Source organism: Dermacentor variabilis, chromosome 5 (assembly GCF_050947875.1).
Source record: "Dermacentor variabilis isolate Ectoservices chromosome 5, ASM5094787v1, whole genome shotgun sequence".
Lineage (NCBI taxonomy): Eukaryota > Metazoa > Arthropoda > Arachnida > Ixodida > Ixodidae > Dermacentor > Dermacentor variabilis.
This window is the reverse complement of record NC_134572.1, coordinates 5376642-5398035: the sequence shown is the minus strand read 5'-3', so window position 1 is coordinate 5398035 and position 21394 is coordinate 5376642. Positions and strand designations below refer to the sequence as shown.

General features: G+C 47.1%; 1 protein-coding gene across 5 annotated transcripts in view; it reads left to right on the top strand.

The window, feature by feature from the left end:
• TTLL1B (Tubulin tyrosine ligase-like 1B) overlaps positions 1-21394 on the top strand; it is a 104197-nt gene that overhangs the window by 73884 nt on the left and 8919 nt on the right. For 3 of the 5 annotated variants that reach the window (XM_075691613.1, XM_075691612.1, XM_075691615.1), the window contains exons 1-5: positions 9941-10187; positions 10712-10777; positions 16880-17115; positions 17494-17554; positions 20650-20784. In XM_075691613.1, coding sequence (XP_075547728.1) covers positions 10087-10187; positions 10712-10777; positions 16880-17115; positions 17494-17554; positions 20650-20784 — 599 coding nt within the window. In that variant the 5' untranslated portion in view covers positions 9941-10086. Of the gene's footprint in view, positions 1-9940; positions 10188-10711; positions 10778-16879; positions 17116-17493; positions 17555-20649; positions 20785-21394 lie in introns of those variants that run through there. The other 2 variants (XM_075691614.1, XM_075691611.1) reach the window with 2 other exon arrangements.

Sequence of the window (21394 nt, the reverse complement as noted above, 5' to 3'; positions counted from 1 at the left end):
CGTCACGCATCCGCGCCTTGCCGACGCTCGAGAGACTTCAAAAGACAAACAAAGTAAAGCGTAAGACGCGTTGATAAAACGAGGGGGCGGTCTCGGGATCGGGAGAAACGCGGCCGCGCAATCTATAGACGCTAGCGACAGAGAGCATCGCATCACGTGGTTGCGGTGTCGATTTCCCGCTGCCGCCTTTGGCACGTCACGCGAGTAAGAGAAAAAAAAAATAGACCGAAAGGCCATGGAGCGAGAATATCAAAACGGGGGCGAGTGTTGTGACGCACACCCGATAGTCGCCAAGCCACTAAAGACGTGCCTCGCACATGTTTTTTGGACCACTAGGTAAATGTCGGCTCACGTTAGTTCCTTGAAACAAACTAGAGCACGCGGACCTGGCACGGGAAATGACTATAGCAGCAAACAGGGAGCCTAACACGGAAAATAAGCCGGCTTGAGAGAGCTCTATCACATAAGCTAAGCCGTTCTGCCCAAGACACACAAGAAGGCTGAGATGTCCATTTTGATAAGTTATGGCAAGGCAGCCTTGCTAAAAATATTCCGTCTTACTGATGCTGCCAGGATGCGCCCATGTCTCTAAGTCAGATTACATAGAAGGCAAGGGGAAATTTTCGTCGGTATGATTAATGATGGTCGGCGTTCGTGTTGTGCACTTCTCGACTCTTGTGTCCTGTCTGCACGCCTCACCTTTTTTTTGCATAATGAATCCTTACCAACTAGCTCAGCTTTCTGTCGGTCTGATTAATGTTTTGCAGAAACAGCCCCAGTTGAGGTAACGTTGTGGAAGACAAGATGACATTCATTGTACAGCAGCGCAATATAGCAGGCGTCGGAAAGCGATAACACGACATATCTTCTCTGATGCGTACTATAGTCACGTGTAACTTCAACATCCCATGTATGCGGTGTTTCACTGCTACATAGCAAGCGCACCTGCGTAAGTAGGTAATAATAATAGTAATAATAACATAGACAGCGGCTGCTGACATCACAGACGAAATTATATATATATATATATATATATATATATATATATATATATATATATATATATATATATATATTACTCAATAGCTACAACAGCGCTGCCAACGATAAGTGTTGGTTGATTAATTAATTAATTTAGAAGTACTGTTCTCCCCTCCACAAAAACTAAAAGGTATATGCAAAAGGGTGAACGCATGTTCCAAAGCGAAAATAAGCGCTACATTCTGTCAGACTAAGCACGTGAACAAGTACCAGTTGTTGCATGGTTTACCACATACCACTAACTTGCGGGAAAGTGTACATTGAGTAATCAGTGCGCTGCTTAAACGACAGATCACGGGAGCACAATACACGTGCAACTTTCTGACAGCGCCTAGCAACTGCAGTGCGCACTTCAAACGGTGCAAACGCTCTGCGCAAATAGATAACACCAAAGTCAGTGGCACAGCAAAAACTAAGACAGAGCGAGAAATACGGGAAGCACTTGCGATAGCAAAGAAGTCTGTAAGCACTCCGCCCATCGCGCTCATCGACGCTGAGCTCGAGTGAAATGGCTGCACGTGAGTGCCGGCCCAGCGCGTCATATCACGCCATCACCTTGTCATATATTATATTTCACCCTTTCTCAGCCCCCTCCAAATCACCGGGTGTAAAAGCGGGCTCTCTAACAGCATTAAACTAACTGACAGTTGGCGCCACGTACGTCTGCGTTTTTTCTTTCATGTTCGTTGTTTAGGTCTCCCGTCAGTGCAATACTTATCATTAAATTATGGGGTTTTACGTGCCAAAACCACTTTCTGATTATGAGGCACGCCGTAGTGGAGGACTCCGGAAATTTCGACCACCTGGGGTTCTTTAACGTGCACCTAAATCGAACTAATCGGCCCCAATCGTATGCGGCCACCGTGGCCGGGATTAGATCCCGCGACCTTGTGCTCAGCAGCCTAACACCATAGCCACTCAGCAACCACGGCGGGTCCGTCAGTGTAATACTAAGCGCAATACAATCATGAATAAGCATGAGCTGTTGCGTGAGAAGTGTTTTTGGAAACTATGCTTATATTCACGGATGCTTGATTCTAGAAATACTACGAAATTAGAATAAATAAAGTACACTAGTAGCTTGCAGGGGATTCTGATGAGCGTAATAGGTCTGTAGTTGACAGGACACGCAGGATTACCTCGTTTTAGAATAGGCACCACCTTCCTGACCTTTCAGTAGCTGGGCAGCACGCACACTCTAAATACTGCTCGAAAAGTTGACCAAATGATAGATGAGTAATTTGCAGTGCATTTCAAAAACTCGGTAGTTATCCCATCAATACCAGGTGTTCCAAGTTCTTCATGAGCTCTGTTATTCCAACCCAGCCAACGATGATGGAACCGATAGGCCGCATCAAGGGGTTGTAAATTACAGGCGATGCAGAAGACGTATCCAAAAATGATCGTTTAAGTACATTCTGCAGAGCAACAGAGCAGATATCAGATGGTATGACGTTTTCTAGTTCGTCAAAAAGTTGAAATCTTCACCATTTTGACCGTTGACCACTTCCCAAAACTTTTTCGGCTTCTTTCGGAGCACGAAAGGATGCGTGCTAGGAGTAAAAATGTGCTTGGCCGCATTCAGCTCAAGCATGTACTCTGCGACGCAGTTGTGATAAGATGCCGCCATTGGGCTTTATCACTTGGCAATGCACTCCTGTAAACTAGTTTTCTTTCGTTTTGGGGACAGCTGAGCGAGGCTGTAAATCACGGAGAGCGAAGCATAGAACGGACGTTGCGCAGAGGCACACATATTTCGATGAGCGTGAATATTTTATTGCAATTATATTCACAATCATATTCACCGCGCGATTCAGGGTATCCCTGTTGAGAAAGTATCCACATTTAGATATCTCCGAGTTCATTTATCCTCTGATTTATCTTGGAACGAGCACATTAATACCATAACCAGTAAGGCATCCAAAACACTCGGCTTCATTAAACGTCACTTATACTTGGCGAACTCTGCTACTAAGTTATTAGCATACACTACGCTTGTTCGTTCAGAGGTAGAGTACGCATCCATTAATTGGAATCCGCATCAAGCCTATCTGAACGATCAACTCGAAGGAGGAGGAAAGAACTTTATGGTGTGCCCTGCGAGTTGGTGGGGAGGGCCAAAGGCCCCGCCTAGGCGACGGCCACGAGTTCTCGGGTCCCGGCGGCATCCTCGGCCCGCTGGACGGCCCGTAGTTGATCCTCGAGGGCGGGGCTGAGCAGCGCGGCTTCCAGGCGCGTGCGAAGGCTGCTGCTAGAGGCCTCGTTTTCTTTATTGTTATTTATCCCTCGGCATTCCCATAATATATGCTCCAGAGTGGCTCTGGATTCACATGTTTTGCATTTGTCCGTAGGATATACATCCGGATATATGATGTGCGAGAGCGCAGGATTCGGATACGTCCTAGTTTGTAACTGCCACCATGCGACAGACTGTTTTTTTTGTCAATTTTGCGTGAGGTCGCGGGAACATGCGCCTCTCTAACCTATAATGTTTCGTGATGTCATTATATGTGGTCCTTCTGTCCTCCCACTCCCACTCACTTACTGCACCGTCACGTCCGGAGGGTGTCGGGGTGTCACTTGCGACTGCGGCTCGGTCCGTAAGCCCTCGAGCCTCGTTGTTGCCGCCCTCCGCGAGGGTGTGAGCGGGTGTCCAGGTGATGTATATCTTTCTTTTGTAATTTTGGCCTCCTGCAAGAAGAACTCGTAGTGCCTCCGGGGAGATTCGGCCGTTGGCAAAGTTTCTTATTGCCGTCTAAGAGTCGCTGACTATCACGGTTGCGTTAGTCTGAACTGCTGCGAGCGCTATGGCTACTTCTTCAGCTATCTCGCAACTCGAAGCAATACAAAATAAAGCAGCAAGATATATCACAAAGAAATACTCGCGAAACTACAGTGTTACGGGAAAGAGGAAAGAACTGAGAAATGGAATGACACAGAAAAACTAATTACAGAGTTTATAACAAATACCTTCGACATTCAGCCTAGTGGTTCAAAGGGCTCACAGACTGGGACAGCAAAAGCCGGGATATAATCGCCCTATAATAGTGAACTTTTAGAACTTTAAGGATAAAAACAATATCCTGAGGAATGCATTCAAGCTTAAAGACGTTGCATCTGCTCGAGTATGGGTAGAAGAAGACTTTTAACCGCGCTTGCGGCAGATCAGAAAAAAACTCCGCAATTTTGCACGTACTAGTTTTTTTTTTAAATAATTCTTGCCCATAAGCACTATACGTTTGATTCCTCGGCCAATAAGGTGGTAGTTCTCCCAGACCCCCAGACACGTAGAACAAACGAATGAACCTGAAAGGACCCATCCGTATAACACCTTGTCAATCATAGCATCAAATTTCCAAAGTCTGTTAAACAAACAAGATCATCTGCAAGCCTTTATTGAATGTTGTTCCGCGGACGTAGTCCTTGGTGCCGAAACTTGGCTGTGCTCTGATGTAGCTGACAGCGAACTATGGTTTTCGAAAAGTTTTTCCTTATTTAGAAAAGACAGAACCACATCTCGAGGCGCGCTGGCGTCATAACTGCTGTAAATAAGAAGTTCAGTGCGCATCTTGCTGACACTTTTCCCGTCCTGGAAACATCGTGGATCGCACTCCATTTATCGCCGTCTGTAACTTGCGTTATCGGGGTTTGCTATCGACCACCCAGTTCTTCCGCTGACTTTGTTGAATGTCTTCATAATTCTTTAAGCCTTATTCAAAGCAGGTATCCGTCATCGGAAATAATACTTGCAGGCGACTTTAACTATCCCGGAATTGACTGGCCGACATGCAAACTCGTCGAGGGCGCAAGAAGGCATGAATCCAGGCAGCTTCTTGACGTTCTTTCTTTGTTTAGTTTGAGCCAAATGGCATCATGTCCCACGCGTGGAGTTTCAGTTTTAGATCTTGTACTGACTACAGATCCACAAAGTATGTATGTACGCGTCCTTGATTGCATGAGTGACCACAATGTTATCCACGGCGATTATACCGTAATATATGAAAAACCTTGCAATGCAAAGGAAACCATGTACGATTACAACAAAGGGGATGTACGCGCACTAAATAATGACCTACTAACATTTTCTACGCAGTTTTTAATGACCTTTTCCGAGCGCGATACAAACCAAAATTGGCAGATCTTTCAAAGGACGCTCGCTGAACTAAGGGAAAGATATATTCCAAGAATTACCATCACATCTTCAAATAAAAACACGTGGTTTACAACACATGTTAAGCGGTGCATTAATAAGAAGAAAAGAATGCACTCAAAGGCAAAGTATTCGACCTCTGCCGACGACTGGGAATGCTATCTCGAACAGGCAAGACTTTTCAAAGCAGTAATTGAAGCAGCGAAGGAAGTTTTACAACTACAACTTATCCCAAATGTTAAGGAATAACTGTCAAAAATTTTGGGAAGTAGTAAATCCGAAATCATCATCATCATCCCTTGTGTCGATAACGAAAAACGATGAGCCTCTCCTGCAGTCCGGTGTTGCGGAAGAATTAAACACTTTTTTCTGTTAGGTTTTCACCTCAGAAGAACCAGTGCCACCACATCTGAACTTTTTCAGCATAAATACTTCAATGAATCACCTCATAGTCACTCGCGAAGGCGTAGAAACCGCTATTGATCGTCTACCAGTTAATTCGGCACCCAGGACCAGATGACATCTGCGCAAAATTGATAAAGCTGACGAAACCAGCTATATCACGTATCTTGGCTGCTATTTTTCAGCAGTCAGTTGATACAGGATGCGTGCCTGACGCCTGTAGGATACAGGATGCGTGCCTGACGCACGCGTGATTCCCGTTTTTAAATTTGGTGATCCCTCCTTATTCTCAAACTACAGGCCCATTTCATTAACAAGCATATGTCGTAAATTACTAGAGCATATCATATCATCCACCGTCATGAAATTTCTAACAGATCACAATTTCTTCCATAGCAATAAGCATTGTTTCCTTCGTGGTCGTTCCTGTAAAACTCAACAACTCGAATTGGTAACTGACCTCCACGAAGCCGTTCATGGTGGACTAAAAATAGATGCTATATTTATTGATTTTGCAAAAGCATTTCACAAAGTTCCGCACATCCGTTTACTAATGAAGCTAACGAATCTTAACATAAACAGTAGGATTACAAATTCGATAGCTAATTTTTTAACCACCCGAAGTCAATCAGTCTACGTAAACGGGTACTCATCTTCACTTTCGCATGTAAAATCCGGTGTACCACAGGGTTCGGTCCTAGGTCCAATATTATTTCTGATCTATATTAACGACATAGGAAACACCTTATCTTCTACTATAAGGTTATTCGCAGACGACTGTATCATCTACAGACGAATTAGTAACACCGAACACGAGAACTCTTCACAGGTATACCTCGACAAACTCGCATTGTGGTGTTGCCAGTGGCAAATGGAAATTAACATTTCTAAAACTAAGGTCATGACGTTCACGAGAGCATGTAATCCGGAATTGAGCTACCACACGATTCAGGGTATCCCTGTTGAGAAAGTATCCACATTTAAATATCTCGGAGTTCATTTATCTTCCGATTTATCTTGCAACGAGCACATTAATATCATAATCAGTAAGGCATCCAGAACACTCGGTTTCATTAAACGTCACTTATACTTGGCGAACTCTGCTACTAAGTTATTAGCATACACTACGCTTGTTCGTTCAAAGGTGGAGTACGCATCCATTATTTGGAATTCGCATCAAACCTATCTGATCAATCAACTCGAAGCAATACAAAATAAAGCAGCAAGATATATCCCCAAGAAATACTCGCCAAACTACAGTGCTACGGATATCAATGAATCACTTTAACAACAATTAACAATTGGTGAGGTTTTACGTGCCAAAACCACTGCTTGATTATGAGGCACGCCGTAGTGGAGGACTCCGGAAATTTCGACCACCTGGGTTCTGTAACGTGCTCCTAAATCTAAGCACACGGGTGTTTTCGCATTTCGCCCCCATCGAAATGCGGCCGCCGCGGCCGCGATTCGATCCCACGACCTCGTGCTCAGCAGCCCAACACCATAGCCACTGAGCAACCGCGGCGGGTAGGAATCACTTTCTTTGCCATCTCTTCAAAACCGCCGACTAATAACATTGTTATCACATTTTCACGCGCTTTATCATAGTAGATCCCCGTTCCGCGTATCTTACATCAATGCAGCTCATAGTATTTTTCAGCGTTTTTGATCACCCATTTAATGTGCAACCCATTTTTGCTCGCACTAATCTGTATCGTCATTCACCATTAATTTTGGCAATATACCATTGGCATAAACTACCGAGGGACATTGTATCTGCCATTAACCATGATGTTTTTGTTAACAACTTTAAGGTTTTTCTAAATGTATGATTATTTCTGTGTTGAGTGCTTACTTGCGTATGTTATTCTTTCTGCATATAATTATGTCACTTTATCTTACCAATGTTCTTTTTTACACATTTGTAATTGTAATTGGCTCCGCCCCTCCCCCTCCCCCCTATGTAACGCCCGAATGGGCCTTTAGGGTATATGCATAACTAAATAAAATATGAATAAATAAAGGACACTCCAGGCGGATTTCCGCCGCCGCTGCCGTGATGTTCCATGTGAAGTGCGATAACATACTCCAGCGGCGGCTGCTGCGTGTGGCGCGATCCCCGTCTTGAAAGCGATCTGTGACTGACACAGAGAGCGCCGAGTGCTGATAGCTTCGTGTGCGCTGTGTTCTCGCCGCTTAGTTCGCGCTGAAGCGAGAGGCTACACGAATGTCAATTCGCATCGAGTGAAATGCGTTCATGTTTGCTTGTGCGCGCGTGACACCATGCTTGTTGATTTAGTTAGTAAGCGAATATGTAGAAACTTCTACAGCCAATAAAGCTACTATCCTTAATTCGCAAAGCTGTCCACTAGAGAGAGAAAATAATGCAGAGGAAAGCAGGGAGCTGGTTAACCAGAGGTAGTTCCGGTTGGCTACCCTGCGCAGGGGGAAGTGTTAAGGGGGATAAAAAGAGAAACAGAGTGGAAGGGGGAGATAGAAAAAAAGGGATACAAGCACGAACAAAGCGCGTACACTACAGAGCGGTAGGGGGCGGCATTCTTAGAGTCTGTCGTGAAGCCCCGTACACCGCAAGAACCTTAATAGCGCGAGGCCTTCAACGCGGATGTTCTTTCGGAGCATTGGCCTAAAGCTTTTAGTTCTGAAAGTGGACGATTGTCCAACTGGTCCAGTACTCTGCACATCACTTGTCTCTCAGCACTGTATCGCGGGCAGACACAGAAAATGTGTGCGAGCGTCTCGTCGATGTTACATGTGTCGCACGTGGGGCTGTTGGCCATTCCTATGAGGAAAGCATATGAGTTTGTAAAGGCAACGCCTAGCCACAGACGGTAGAGCATGGTCTGTTCACGTCGTGGTAATGTCCACTAATTTGCTATCGCAATCGATGATTCGCCTTTCGGGCATAAGCGACTTTCTGCTTCGAGATGCGCATGCGCGATTCGCGAAATGAATCGTGCAGAATAAACCGCAATATAATTCGCTAAATGAAACATTAATAGTGGCTTGGTTTGCTTTAGCATAATCTCTTCTAATTTTACTGTGCTGTGGTGGTCGCTCAAGTGGGAAGTTGAACAGAATATGAGGAATACAGGGATCGCTTAGTCCTGGGCAAAGCTCGATGAAAATGGTGAAAACACATCTGGGATTGATGTAGGGACAAAATCTAGCAGGTTTGATGCAGGAACAGTAGTTCGCTCTTCAACTGATTGAGTCAAGTTCAAAGCATCACAAAGATTAACAAAATCCGAGCTTTCAAATGTACGCGAAAAGACGGTGCCGCAGCTGCTGTTCCATTAAATGTACTGGAATTTAACGTCGCCCAAAACTAGAAGGTTCTTGCGCCAATGCTTTTGAAAGCGTCATGTAACGACTTACTACAGAGAACAAAATTGCTCTGGGAGTCGTTTAACCACCGTGGGTATATGATGGGATGTATGATGACATTTTCAAATAATGACTAGCGTTATGTATTCAGTTCGGCGCTTCAGTTAGTTTTTGGTTCTGCTTTACCCATTTTCTTGTAAATTGATAGTTTCCTGTACTCCCACGAACCTGCACAGGACTTGAGATATTTCGATTTTGTGTAGTAAGTGCAACAGTTCCATAATTATTTGAGAGGCGCTGTACTTGATAGTGGCCACTAGAAAGAGCATGCAGAATGTCAGAATTCACGGTCAATAACTCACCCAGCAATTGTCGGGGCAATTTACCACGTTCTCAGTAACTAACTTTAAACAGAAGCTACAAACAGCACTTTTTAATCATGTGCAGCCGAAATACATTATACATGCAAGAACAGGGTGGTATGCGCGCATATATCTATAATCGCAGAGTTAGGCGTCGCCAGCTCTTCTCCAAGAGCATTTAGGATTGGCAGATATGCCAACAGCTGTGAACAGGCGCCTCCAAGTAACACGCCAAAGATATTTATTCGGCATCCTTTCATCAAGATCTACTCGCGAGACATTCGCAAGCATCTGACACTTCAATCGGCGATGATGTTAAAATAGAACTATAGTCGTCCCAGGTAATTATCAAATTAGGTTAAATTAAACTGTTTCGAACTTTGCGGCAGGTAGAGGTTTCAGCGTGAAGCTTCGAACTCGCTAAATGAACGTTTCGCCTTCACACGCCCTTGCGTTTTCACGTCACGCAGCGAGAAACAAATAAGAAAATAAATATGCCGCGGCGTGACGTGACCGTTTCGATGGCTGGCGAGCGTCGTGCCGTAGCGTATCGACCTGCTCAGCGAAAAAGTGGGCCTGCCCTAGCAACCACTACTGCTGCTCTGCATCGTTCATTCCTTCCTGCTCCACCCCGCGTGAAACTACGTGCTCCTCTGGCCAGCTTCGGGTGGCAGCCGATAGCAGTGCACGATCAAGAGCTCTGCCAGCCGGACCTAAGTTGAAGACGCTGCGGTTTAAAAAAAAAAACAGGAAAGCACATCGCTTCTCGCCCATTCATCAGGAGAAATGAAGTGTTGCTGCGACGTCGACCTGCCCATAGTGCGGACGGCGTTCGCCAAGCGGAATTGGACCCAGGTCGAACCGCATCAAGACTGGAACATCTACTGGTGAGCGCGCTATTGTGAAAAGTGGGCAGCAATGCGGAGACAGCCAGGACGCGCAGTTCAGGAAACAAAGCCACGTTCCTGCCGAATCCAGAGGCATTTGGACCGAGTATATCATTCATTTTTTTTTTCATTATATTACCTTAAAGACCCACGAGGGGTATTACATAAGGGGTGAGTACATATATCTTGGTGAGCAAGTGTTAACACAACGAAACATGACTGGTAACATTATTGGCTAATGGTAATGGTAATAATGGTAATTCCGCAGTAAATAATACGAGTTATAAACTTTTCCATGCTCGGTGTCCGCAGAATTGGGGATTATTCCATGTCCCGCCTGCCTAGCCCGTGTTTTCCCTTGATGTTCCTATAGCAGCATCCAGGCCGCTCTATTCAGCTTCGACTCAGAGTCGCCTGTCGGGTGGATTCGGCTAAGGAGCGCGCTCTCCTCGATAGCCTCGTGCTGATGTCACGCCTCTGATTTTAATCCGCACTTTGCAATGATCTGTGACCGTTCTGCGCAGGACATCCGTCGCCAACGCTCGCTGTCTCATGGCTCCTGACTCGAACACCAGGCTCTCAGAGAACCAGTGGGTGACCCTTTTTGACGCAGCGTATCACGTGTGCGTTGAAAAACGCGCACCTGAATAACAGTCGTGTCTTCATAGAAATTTGTAGATTGGATATTTCTTAGCTATTTCTTAATTTCATACCTCTTTTCCGTCATCTGTCCGGTGGCCGCTGTTCGTGTGTCAGCCAGCCTCAAACAATTAGGAATGCCTTTCTTGATCCTCTTTTTTTTCCCGTAAAAGCACAACGTTTGGTTTTTGTTACATTTTTAATGCGAGAGCATTATATGCCCAGTTTTGTGAAAATCCAGCGTTGTAGTCGGCGGCGTGACCGAATTACGCTACCCAAAATGGCCTATGGCATAGCGAAAAGCCACGCGAAAAAATACTCGGATCGACGGCAAATTTCTCAAGGAGGTCTCTGTAAACAAATTAATGCCTTTTGAAAAAAATATTAGATAAATTTCGGTCTGGGCGAGAATCGTACCGGGGCCACCGAGGTGCGAGACGCGCACGCTTCTCCGAGGCCACGGTGGCTTTGCAGGCCGACGAAAGGCGCGGCGCAGAAAATGGGTACACGAGGTCACGAGGTTACAAATGAGTGTATAAAATAAGAAAGCATTAGTGTCCGATTGAATACCACTGAGCAACCCTTCGAGTTAACTAGCGGGCAAGACCCTTGGCACGTTTTCATTCGGCCGTATACCGAGGAGCAGCTACAACGCAGGCGAGAGTATGCGCGCACAAGGAACGCGCAGAAAAAAAAAAACATTTCAGCAAAGCGACTACAATGCTTTCGCATTCCCACACGTAAAGCAGTCTTAAATGTCTAAGCCGAACTTTTTTTTCCCAGCGCCTTGCATTACTTCTATAGCTGCATGAGAGTGACTGCCTGTTTCAGGTTGATGCGCTGCTTGCCGATCGCAAAGAACAGTGTCACACGACTTGCTCTGAATCGTCTACTTCTTTTCTCGGGTCACCATTTGTCGTCCCGTGACAAATGTTAAACGCTATCGCTCAGCGCAGCACGCGACTGCATGTATCGCAAGTTTCTTGACTTATATCGATGGTTCTATTCGTTTTCTGTTGTCACCGAACCATGTGTAATCCGATTGTACACGCGACAGGAATTGTATAGTACTTTCTGGAAGACAAGCGGGCACCAGCGATTACGCTGGAACCATAGCCGTAACCTTCGATGAATCATGCATAAAAGCCGACGCGCTTGACCTGCAGATCAGATTATCGACGATCGCCGACTTTGCTGGCCACTATCGTTGTGCTCGAGTGGTGCTTGTTTTGCTGGGCACAAGTTTGCCCAATAAAGAGTTCAATTTGTAACACAGTTTTGACAGTACTTCGTTTTTCTCCGTCACTATAACGTGACAATACAAAAAGAAATAAATTGTAATGATCTAGGCGCACGTTATTTCAATTCCAGTATACTGAGCCCGTGCATGCGCATTATTTAGGCGCTGGTCAAGGTATGAACTAAAATTGTTCATAATACGCGGAAGGACAACCTTGTCGCTAGCTGTCGTGGTTACTGCTTGGCGCCGTTTGACGAAACCAATCGAAGTTTTTAATGCGAAGCTGTTTTTACGGACCCTGTGCGGTTGGCGATGTCTTTAGCGAAGCCCGACAACGTCAGCAACGGCTCGAGCGTCGCCGTCTTCACCCACAGCGGGCTCCGTTGCCGTTCGTCGCGATGGTCGTGCCGCGTTTACGGAGGTATGAGCCACTGCTTAAGGGGTGTGAGCAATTCATTGTGTTACGTGACGGACAGATTTAATTCTGAAGCAATTTAATTTTGAAGAATCGCAGGCGTCAATACCGGGCAGATGCCACTAACCAGGCCACCGAGCAAACTCGAGGCATCGAACGCAAGCGCAAACGGCGGACTGCGGGCATACCGTCCCTGACGTCGTTCTCTCCGTCGCAGCCGAATGTGTGTGTAACCTCATTAAGAAACCACGGCGGCCGCATTTCGATGGCGGCGAAATACGAAAGCACCCATGTACTTAGATTTAGGTGCACGTTAAAGAACCCCAGGTGGTCAAAGTTTCCGGAGTCCTCCACTACGGCGTGCCTCATAATCAGAAAGTGGTTTCTGGCACGTAAAACCCCATAATTAAAAAAAAACTCATTAAGAAACGCAAAGACGTCAATCGTCAGAACGATTGCAGCGCCCGCATCTCCGGCGGTGGGCCTTGCGCCCAATATACGTAGCTTTGTATTAGTGGTTTCGCACATTCAATCCCAGCTACAACTATGGGAAGACCACGAGTCGCGCGTACTGCCGAGGAAGAAGCTGCCTGCCGCAAACGTCAGCCAGAGTTGGCTCGTGAACGGGCTCGTCGTCGTCGGGCCGAGTTGAGCGCCAGGGATGCCGGGTTTAAACGGCCGCGCCGGGAGGCCGGTCCTGAAGTGCGCGCCCGAGACGCGGAAACACATCGGCGGCGTCGGAATGAAGAACCCGCGCTCCGGGAACGAAAAGCTCCAGAACGGCGTCAACGTAGAGAAGCAATTATCCTCAACGGCGGAGCTACTGCTCGCTTCAAGCGGGAATTCATAGATCGAGACTTTGGCCACAGTTTCAAAGTCCGCGACAGTCTGAGCAGCAAGAAAGAAAGAAGCGCTACCAAAGCATGCTCACCACGTGAAGAACGCACAAGCGAAAATGAAGTAAAAGAACGGTGAAACAAAAGATATAAAGCATAGACTGCTTGCGAAGTTTGACTTCATTGGTGTAACACTCTGTAACTAACACAGCCTCGGTGTTCGACTATCTTCACGGAGTGAAAGGGCGAGGGGGAGGGTTTGCTTATAATTTAACGCACAATCATGAGGATGTATGTGTCGCGGCAGCTGCAGAATTACTTCGTAACGGCATGGTATGGGCGCACAGTACACCTTGCTTGAAGTCACTGACGATGTAACGAGTTCTTGAGGCTTGCTGAGGCCATGTGCCGTGGCAACCGCCCCGCACCGAACGCTATACAGAAAACGGGTCACTGATCACACCATGCGAACTGAATACACCAATTTGTCCATTCTAAGGACACGCTTTATTTTAAGCTCATGACGACCAAAGAGTGCATTGAAAGAATCGTACTGTCCGGGTAAAATACCACAGACCTTTCCTTGGCAGGAACGTATTTGCTCAGAATGCAAGTACGGCCCAACCGAGAAACTGCGGTACTCAATGAGGGCCATGATGTTAAGGCATTAAACTTGGCGCATATTATGAACACAGATGCAGTCGTTCTAGAATTATTTCCGCCTGCAAAGCCCACGCACTCGCCGCCGTCAAGAGTTCACAGACCAACTGCTCCCGCCTGAAAGTCCTATTCTCCGCGGCACACGACTGCAACGTGGCGTAAGTGTACGAGTGCGGCAAGAGAGTGATATATCGGGTGTTCAAAATTAAGCTGTATGTTTTTTTTTTTAATTGGCAACTGGGAGCCACGCGAAGACCACCTATGCGAATAAGTTATGTGGCCAGGAGGACACAAAGTGAGCTGATAATTATTGATGTCAGCAGCCGAATTAACCATAATTGAATGATTAAGTTGTTTTTTACTGCAGTATAAGTGGGTATTTTTGTATTGAAAAGTTAGAGGCAGTGGTATTTCTACATAGTATCAGTTGGAAGAAGTCTTCTAGCATGTCTGTGCTCCGATATATGCAACTCCAAATTTTAATTGTCGTTCACATGATTACGAAAGCAAGAGAGTGAGGATCGGCGCAAAGCTCCTCCCTGATGTGACGCAGCTGTTGCTTGCGGCGTTTAGTCTGACAACCCCACGAGGCGTAGGCAGATATAACTATTCGCCTTCCCCTCTCGGCTCGCGAAATCACGATATTACAGCTTGATTTCAATAAAACAATACTATGGAACTTTATTTCCGTAGCGCAGGCGAGGACATTGCCCGCTCGTCTAGTCACCACTACGCACGCGCACTGCCCTCCGGCTTCTCTCGCGCCACTCTCTCGGCATGGCAGCTGCCGCCATCGTTACAGTCTGCGCGTTTGGGTGTTACGACAGCGGATTCGGGGTCGAATTCTTATTTTGCCAGCCGAGAGGGAAAGGGGGACAGACATCTTTGGCAATGCCTTGTCCGACTAAACACCGCTCGCAACAGCCGCGTCACATTAGGGAAGAGCTTTGCGCCCATCCTAACTCGCATGATACGACAATTAAAATTTGCAGTCGGATATCTCGGGGCACAGACACGCTAGAAGAATTCTTCCAATTGATATTGTGTAGAAACATGACTGCCTCTAACTTTTCAATACAAACATACACACTTGCTTCAGTCAGCAATAAGGTAATTATTCAATGTTAGTTCATTGGGCTGCTGACAGCGATAATTATCTCACTTTGGGTCCTGCTGGCCCCATAACTTATCTGCACAGGTGGTCTTCGCGTGCTTACAAGTGCCTAATTTTAAGAAAACCATAAAGCTTAATTTTGAACACCCTGTAGGTTCTTGCACTGGGTACTATGCAGGCAAATAAACAATCACCCACTGAATAAAAGAGCACGCGAGAGGGTGCTTTACCCGTACACCACCCGACAAAAAGCTATAAAACACAGGTGGTCTACCAAGGCCTCAGGTGGTTTTATCGTATTTAGTTCATGATCACTCAAAAAAGAGACAGTACGCAGAAGTACAAACACATGCCAGGCTTGTATCAGACACACTTAAGACTTAACGCATAGAAAATGCACACATACGCCACGGTTGCTAAAGTACCTTCCAGAGGCCGCGCGGATATTTGCGAATTAGTCAAAGGGAAATATGCAGCCTACAGTTGGTTAGAAGCAGGTGTCGCCGAACTGGTATCGGACAGCAGGGTCGTGCGGCAAGCGTAGTTTGGCCGCGTAGAGCTCAGGTGGCGCTGCGCCACGATCGACAAATGGGAGCTTCCCGGGTGCCCGACGGCAGGGTCGTGTTCGGTGTGGCACACCGCAGCAGCCCACCGCGTCACGTCCACGGCCGGCGAGGTAGCGCTAGTCGTGTTCTCCCGGACGGTCACTCAGGGAGGCTCGGGGAACGCAGCCTTCCAGCGGCGGGCGAAATGGCCCAGCCGGTCCCTCAGCTAGTGACAGCGTCGATTCTGGTGCAGTATAACCCCTTAAACTTCGTAAAGTAGTGCCACGCTTTGAAGAATGCCGCCTCCTCCTCGCGCGCTCTGGCCGAGTCTGACGCCGCGTCGCTATTGGCCTAATAGCATCTCGTGGGCCCTCGCGCCCTGCATCAGCGCCATTTTTGCTCGAGAAGCGTCTACGGAGTAGCGAGGAGCGCATGTTGGCGCCGTTGCTACGCTCGAGCAGTGTAGGCGGCGCCACGGTCGAGGAGGGAACGTGAAAGAGGAGAAACGAGGAGGTGTGATGGCGGAGGAGGAGAGACGTTACTTTACGAAGTTCAAGGGGCTTTATGGTGCAGGCGACGTGGGCGGCTCCTACGGGCCGGACGTCGAGCGAACCAACCTTCGAACACCTTTCTGTGTCTCTCTCATTCTGCCTGTGCTACAATGAAGTAGAAGGCTCGATATTACGTGCCCATGTAGCTACCCCTGTACATTAAAGTGTTAAAAGAAAAAAAAATCATTCAAAGAGCCTAGGTGTGTGTCTTAATGGTCTTCATATATTTGCCGCGACCGTTCAACGTGCCATTAAATGAAGCATAACTGCGAGTCGGCATAGTTGGAACAGATTCATTTCTTTAAGAAACTTTTTCTGCGCAAGAAAAAAACAGGGACAAAGCAAGGGAACAACACAAGGACGAGCGTTTTCTAAGAACTGTTAGAAAGAGTTAGAAAGCGCTCGTCGTTGTGTTGCTCCTTTTCTTTGTCCCTGTTTGTCTTGCGCACAAAAGGCTTTTTTTTTACACTAGTGCCATTAACGACGCAAAACCATTGGCGATGTCAAGGCGACGGAAAGAAAAAGAGCAATAAAAAACAAGTAATAGGAAGCAACGACGCATTCGAATGAGGATGTCAAAGCAATCTAATGAGTGTCTCGTTAGCACGCAGGCTTTCGCCTTCATTCTGTTCAATGTATGTTAAAGTGACTGTCGAACTTTTTCGCTCCTTGTCTCCACATGTGGACTCGAGGCGTGTGAACCACTTCCCGACGCACTACGAATTGACGCGCAAGGACCTGCTGGCCAGGCACATGCAGCGTTACCAGCGCCAGCGCAGTAAAGCCCTGCAGCGCGACGAGCCTCCGCCGCCGGCGATCGTGCCCTCGACGTACGTCCTGCCCCGGGACTACAGCATGTTCGTCGACGAGTACAAGAAGCGAGCCGGGGGAGGCTCCAGCCTCTGGATTGTCAAGCCCTGCGGGAAAGGCACGTACTAGCACAAAAATTGTGACAAAATCGAATAGTTATGAACCAGCAGCTGAAGAAGTCGTCGAGATTAAATTGCAGAAATACCTCGTCCTCGCTTCCGTAAGGCGTTACGCAGTCGGTGAAAATAATTGACATTCGTGGCCAGCGGACATTCTGCTGGTCACGGCTGCCGGCCTCGGCGTGACATGGCGTCGTACCCGACCGGCTGATCATGGCATGCGAATTGAAGGCGCCGGTTGACCGAAGCGGGTTTCCGGGTAGAGAGCAGGGGCGGCTTCGGCCGCGGAACGGTCAGTGTGTTCCAGGCTGGGCGCCCTCCTCACGCGAGGCTTGCCGAGTGCACAAGGGCCGCATTTAATGCTCTTCCCTCATCAGCGCAGGGCATCGGAATCAAGCTGGTCGACAGGCCATCGCAAGTGAAATCGCTAATCAACAGGTACGTAAGCACGCGGCTGCGAACTCTGCGCCAGAATCGTTAGTGTTGCCGCTTCCGACTCAGTCGAGACGATCACAATGCGACCAAAGACCACAATGTCGCGAGTCAGTCAGCATATACCTGCTTCCCAGAAAACCAAGTCGGTAACGCAGTGCAAAGGTAGTGCGTATTCGTCACTGCGATATTGACAAATGAATAAACAGAAATAAATAAATACAACACTGACACGAGGCGATAGCGGCGCATTTAAAACTTCGCTATCTACGCCACGGGGGCCACGCGACTCGTGCCAAAACTTTGAAACAGACAAGTGCCCCCTAACGGACGGAACCGAAGTGACGCTCTACGCCGTCGCTCGAAGCAAGTCAGACAACTCGTTTTGCATTTGCGCTAATTACATAAGTAGTTGTCATTAATTAATAAACTTCTCAAATATTGTGTGACGAGCGAATTGGTTAATCAGAAAATCGCAAACCAAAAGTGCTGCTGCGACTAGTCGCGCGGCACTTTTTCTTGTTTCACAGGCTTTCGTTCAAGCTTGGGAGAAAAATTTATGCAGCCCGTATTGAGCAATCGAAAGCTGCATAGGAAACTTTTCAGGATGATCTGTAATTTTCCAATCGACACGTTTGCTCTGAATATAATATTTAACGAAGTTGAATAATTATTAATAACTAATTATTTAACTCGGCGAAATACAAAGTAAAATAGTCTGACTTGCTCCAAGCGCCTATAAATATTACCTGAACTGGCTTGTCCAGCTACGTGGCACTACGCATACTTTTAACTTTCACCGCTGTGTGCGCGTCGCTCTCATTCTTGCGCTGTGTCCCCTTTTCCGCCGACTACGAGGCACGCCGTAGTGGGGGTCTCTCGAAATTTTGACCACCTATAGGGTTCTTTAGCGTGCGCCTAAATCTAAGTACACGGGGTTTTTTTTTTCGCATTTACTAGCCGGACACCGATAGCCACTAAGCAACCAGGGCGGGCATACGGTATGAATTGAGGACTACTGCGCTAAGGGTTAAACAAGCGAAAACTAGGCGAAGGTGATCTGAAGTTTCATTAACGAAGTAAAAAAATGGCTGTGGCTTAGCTAAGGTTTTAAGCCCAGGATGCGAAGCATACTTTATTTTAGTTGTTGAACCACTGTTTAGCCTGGTGAACTGCTGTTGCTTGGCTATATTTGGTTCGGCTAGACGAAGAAACAACTCATGCGTTACTCTGCTTCGCCTTCAAGAGTGGAACGCGACAGCGTTCCCGTCGACCCGCCATGGGGTGTAAGACAATGGGCTACGGCGCAGCGACTACGCGCCCCGCATTGGACGCGGTGAGCGTCGAGCAACGCAGCGTTCGGCGCGGCAACGAAATGTGCGCCTGAGCAAGCGACGCACGCCTGAGCCTTAGAAACAGCTCGTTTCTAAGGCAACACCGCATTCACTAGAGGCGCTTTTGTACCGCTTTGAAGCATCGTACTCGTGGCTCAGTGGTAGCGTCTCCGTCTCACACTCCGGAGACCCTGGTTCGATTCCCACCCAGCCCATCTTGCAAGAGTTGAACCAAAGCCACCTAGAAACAAGCGCAGCTGCTTATATACCGCCGCGACGCCGCGAGCGACGGCGCGAGTTGGAGCCCCGTTTCTCCTCTGTCGTGACGTCACGGTGTCACGTGGTATTGAAGGCGACACCGCCGCGCCTGAGGAGCTGGGTTGAGCTCTAGTAATATGCTTCGCATAAAAATATCTTAGAAGCGACGTGGTTCTACTGGATTTCAGAATACGGAAAATGGTCACACTGGAACCGCGTGGCTACTCGGAGAGATACAGCAGAAAATTGCTAGAACAAATTTAGTGGCACGAAATGATCAGCTGCTTCACATTGCGCACAAGCCGTGTAACAAAAACAACACCGAAAACACGAGGTATCACACGAAACGTAGCGAAAGCGTGACTCAAGGCTTCCATGAAGCACGTGCGCCATAGAACAAACAGAATTGACATCGACCCCCCCGCCCCCCCCCCAAAAAAAAAAAGAAATCCGGTTCTACTCTAATTTTATTTGTAGCGACATTTGTCTACATAAAAAAAAGATACGTTCTCGAGCGCCCAAATGCGTAATAGTATAATGTATTAAAATGTAATTCGTCTCGTTCCCCCAGCACGCGTAAAAGTTTCAAGCATATTGCAGTGGCATTGGTCTAAAAAACTGATAAACATTGGACAGCAAGATCGCTGGCCCTCGATACGTCATTGACGCGCGGTCTTCCAAGCCTGCCACCCCTCTTCGTCGCCCGTTAATTTCGTCGCGGACCAAACCTGCACTCTCGCCGGGACGACTATTTACGAACAGTGGAATTGTCTACGTACAGCTAACTTTAGCGAAGCTGTTCGACAAAATAAAAGATTTTGGGAAACACGGTACCAGATAGAATCACATGACCTACGGTGTTCGGTTGTCAGCCATCAAATTCGCCGTAAAAATGAACTGTTCGTCCGCTGACATTTTTTTTACTAAAACACGCTTTCATGCGGATAACTTCTTGGACGAGTTTGTGTTTGCTTAACATGATGCTTTCTGAGCGGAAAAAAGAACTCTAAGGAAAGAAACACAGTCAGAGGCGAAAGGAAAGGAGAAAGAAAAGTAGTGCCCGTCTTTCCTTTCGCCTCTCACTGGTTTCTGTCTTTTTTCGAGTTTCTTGCGCTAAAAAAGCATCATGTTAACTCTTTCATGCATTGCAGCACAAAAGTAACTGAAACGGTCATGTATTTCATCCCATATTTCGGAAAATAATGTCTCGAAACTGGTGTCATCCTGGAAATTCATTTTAAGTGGATACGTCTTGCATGCTCAACGGCTACAATTTGTAAACTGCAATATACGACGTCAAGTAATTACTTAAGAATATGTAATCAGTCATATTTGTTAATTCACGGGAATGTGCTCTGATTTTTCGTGCTAGTAGTGCCCGCCTGTTCGAACAATCCAGCCGAACGATTACAGCTGTACGCTAGCTGCCACTGGCGATTTTTATAGGTTCCGTAAAACCTTTAAAAAATGATTCCCCTGCGTGACGGCAATGCATGTTCCCTCCGTCAGCTGGGAGAGCCAAGGGAACCGGGAGTCGCACGTGCTATGCCGCTACGTGGACCCTCCCCTGCTGGTCGGAGGCCGGAAGTTTGACCTGCGCCTCTACGTGCTTGTCACCTCCTTCCAGCCTGTGCACGCATTCCTGTAAGACTTGCGACCTTTCGTACCGCACTCTCTTGCCCATATTGATTAATTTATTAATTGCGCTAACATCGCAGAGACACGCGTTATTTGCGAAGGACGCCACAGCAGAAGTCCTCCGCTATGGCGTCCTTGCTACGATGTCTGTTTGTGGTTCGTAAACAAGCGCGGAATGCATCTGATCATCTGATCGAGGGGGGCTTGTGGAGCCCCCCTCGCGTTAGCGCAGACCATAAGCTGAATTATTATTTCTGCAGATATCTGGAGTGAGGCAAACATAAAGTAACAGTCGAGGCTCAGTGCAATCTACTTCTCCTTTGATGTAAGGCAGATTCGCGATAGCCTTCAAGCATGAAAAGGAGCGATAGTTTGCAATTTCGACCCTCGCAGGTAATCCTTACCTCATCTTCGTAAGCGCTCTTGGCACGGTTTGATGCACATCTTATCGTTGTGCACGTGCGTGTCGTTTAAGATCATCGTTGAATGGCTGCATTGTCGTAGAAACGATCTGATTGGACAAGGATAGCCTGCGTGACCTTGATGTGCCATGTCTTATGGCGTGTGTTTCTACGAATTCTTTAGGTAATATTTAAATATAGCCGTTTCTAATTAA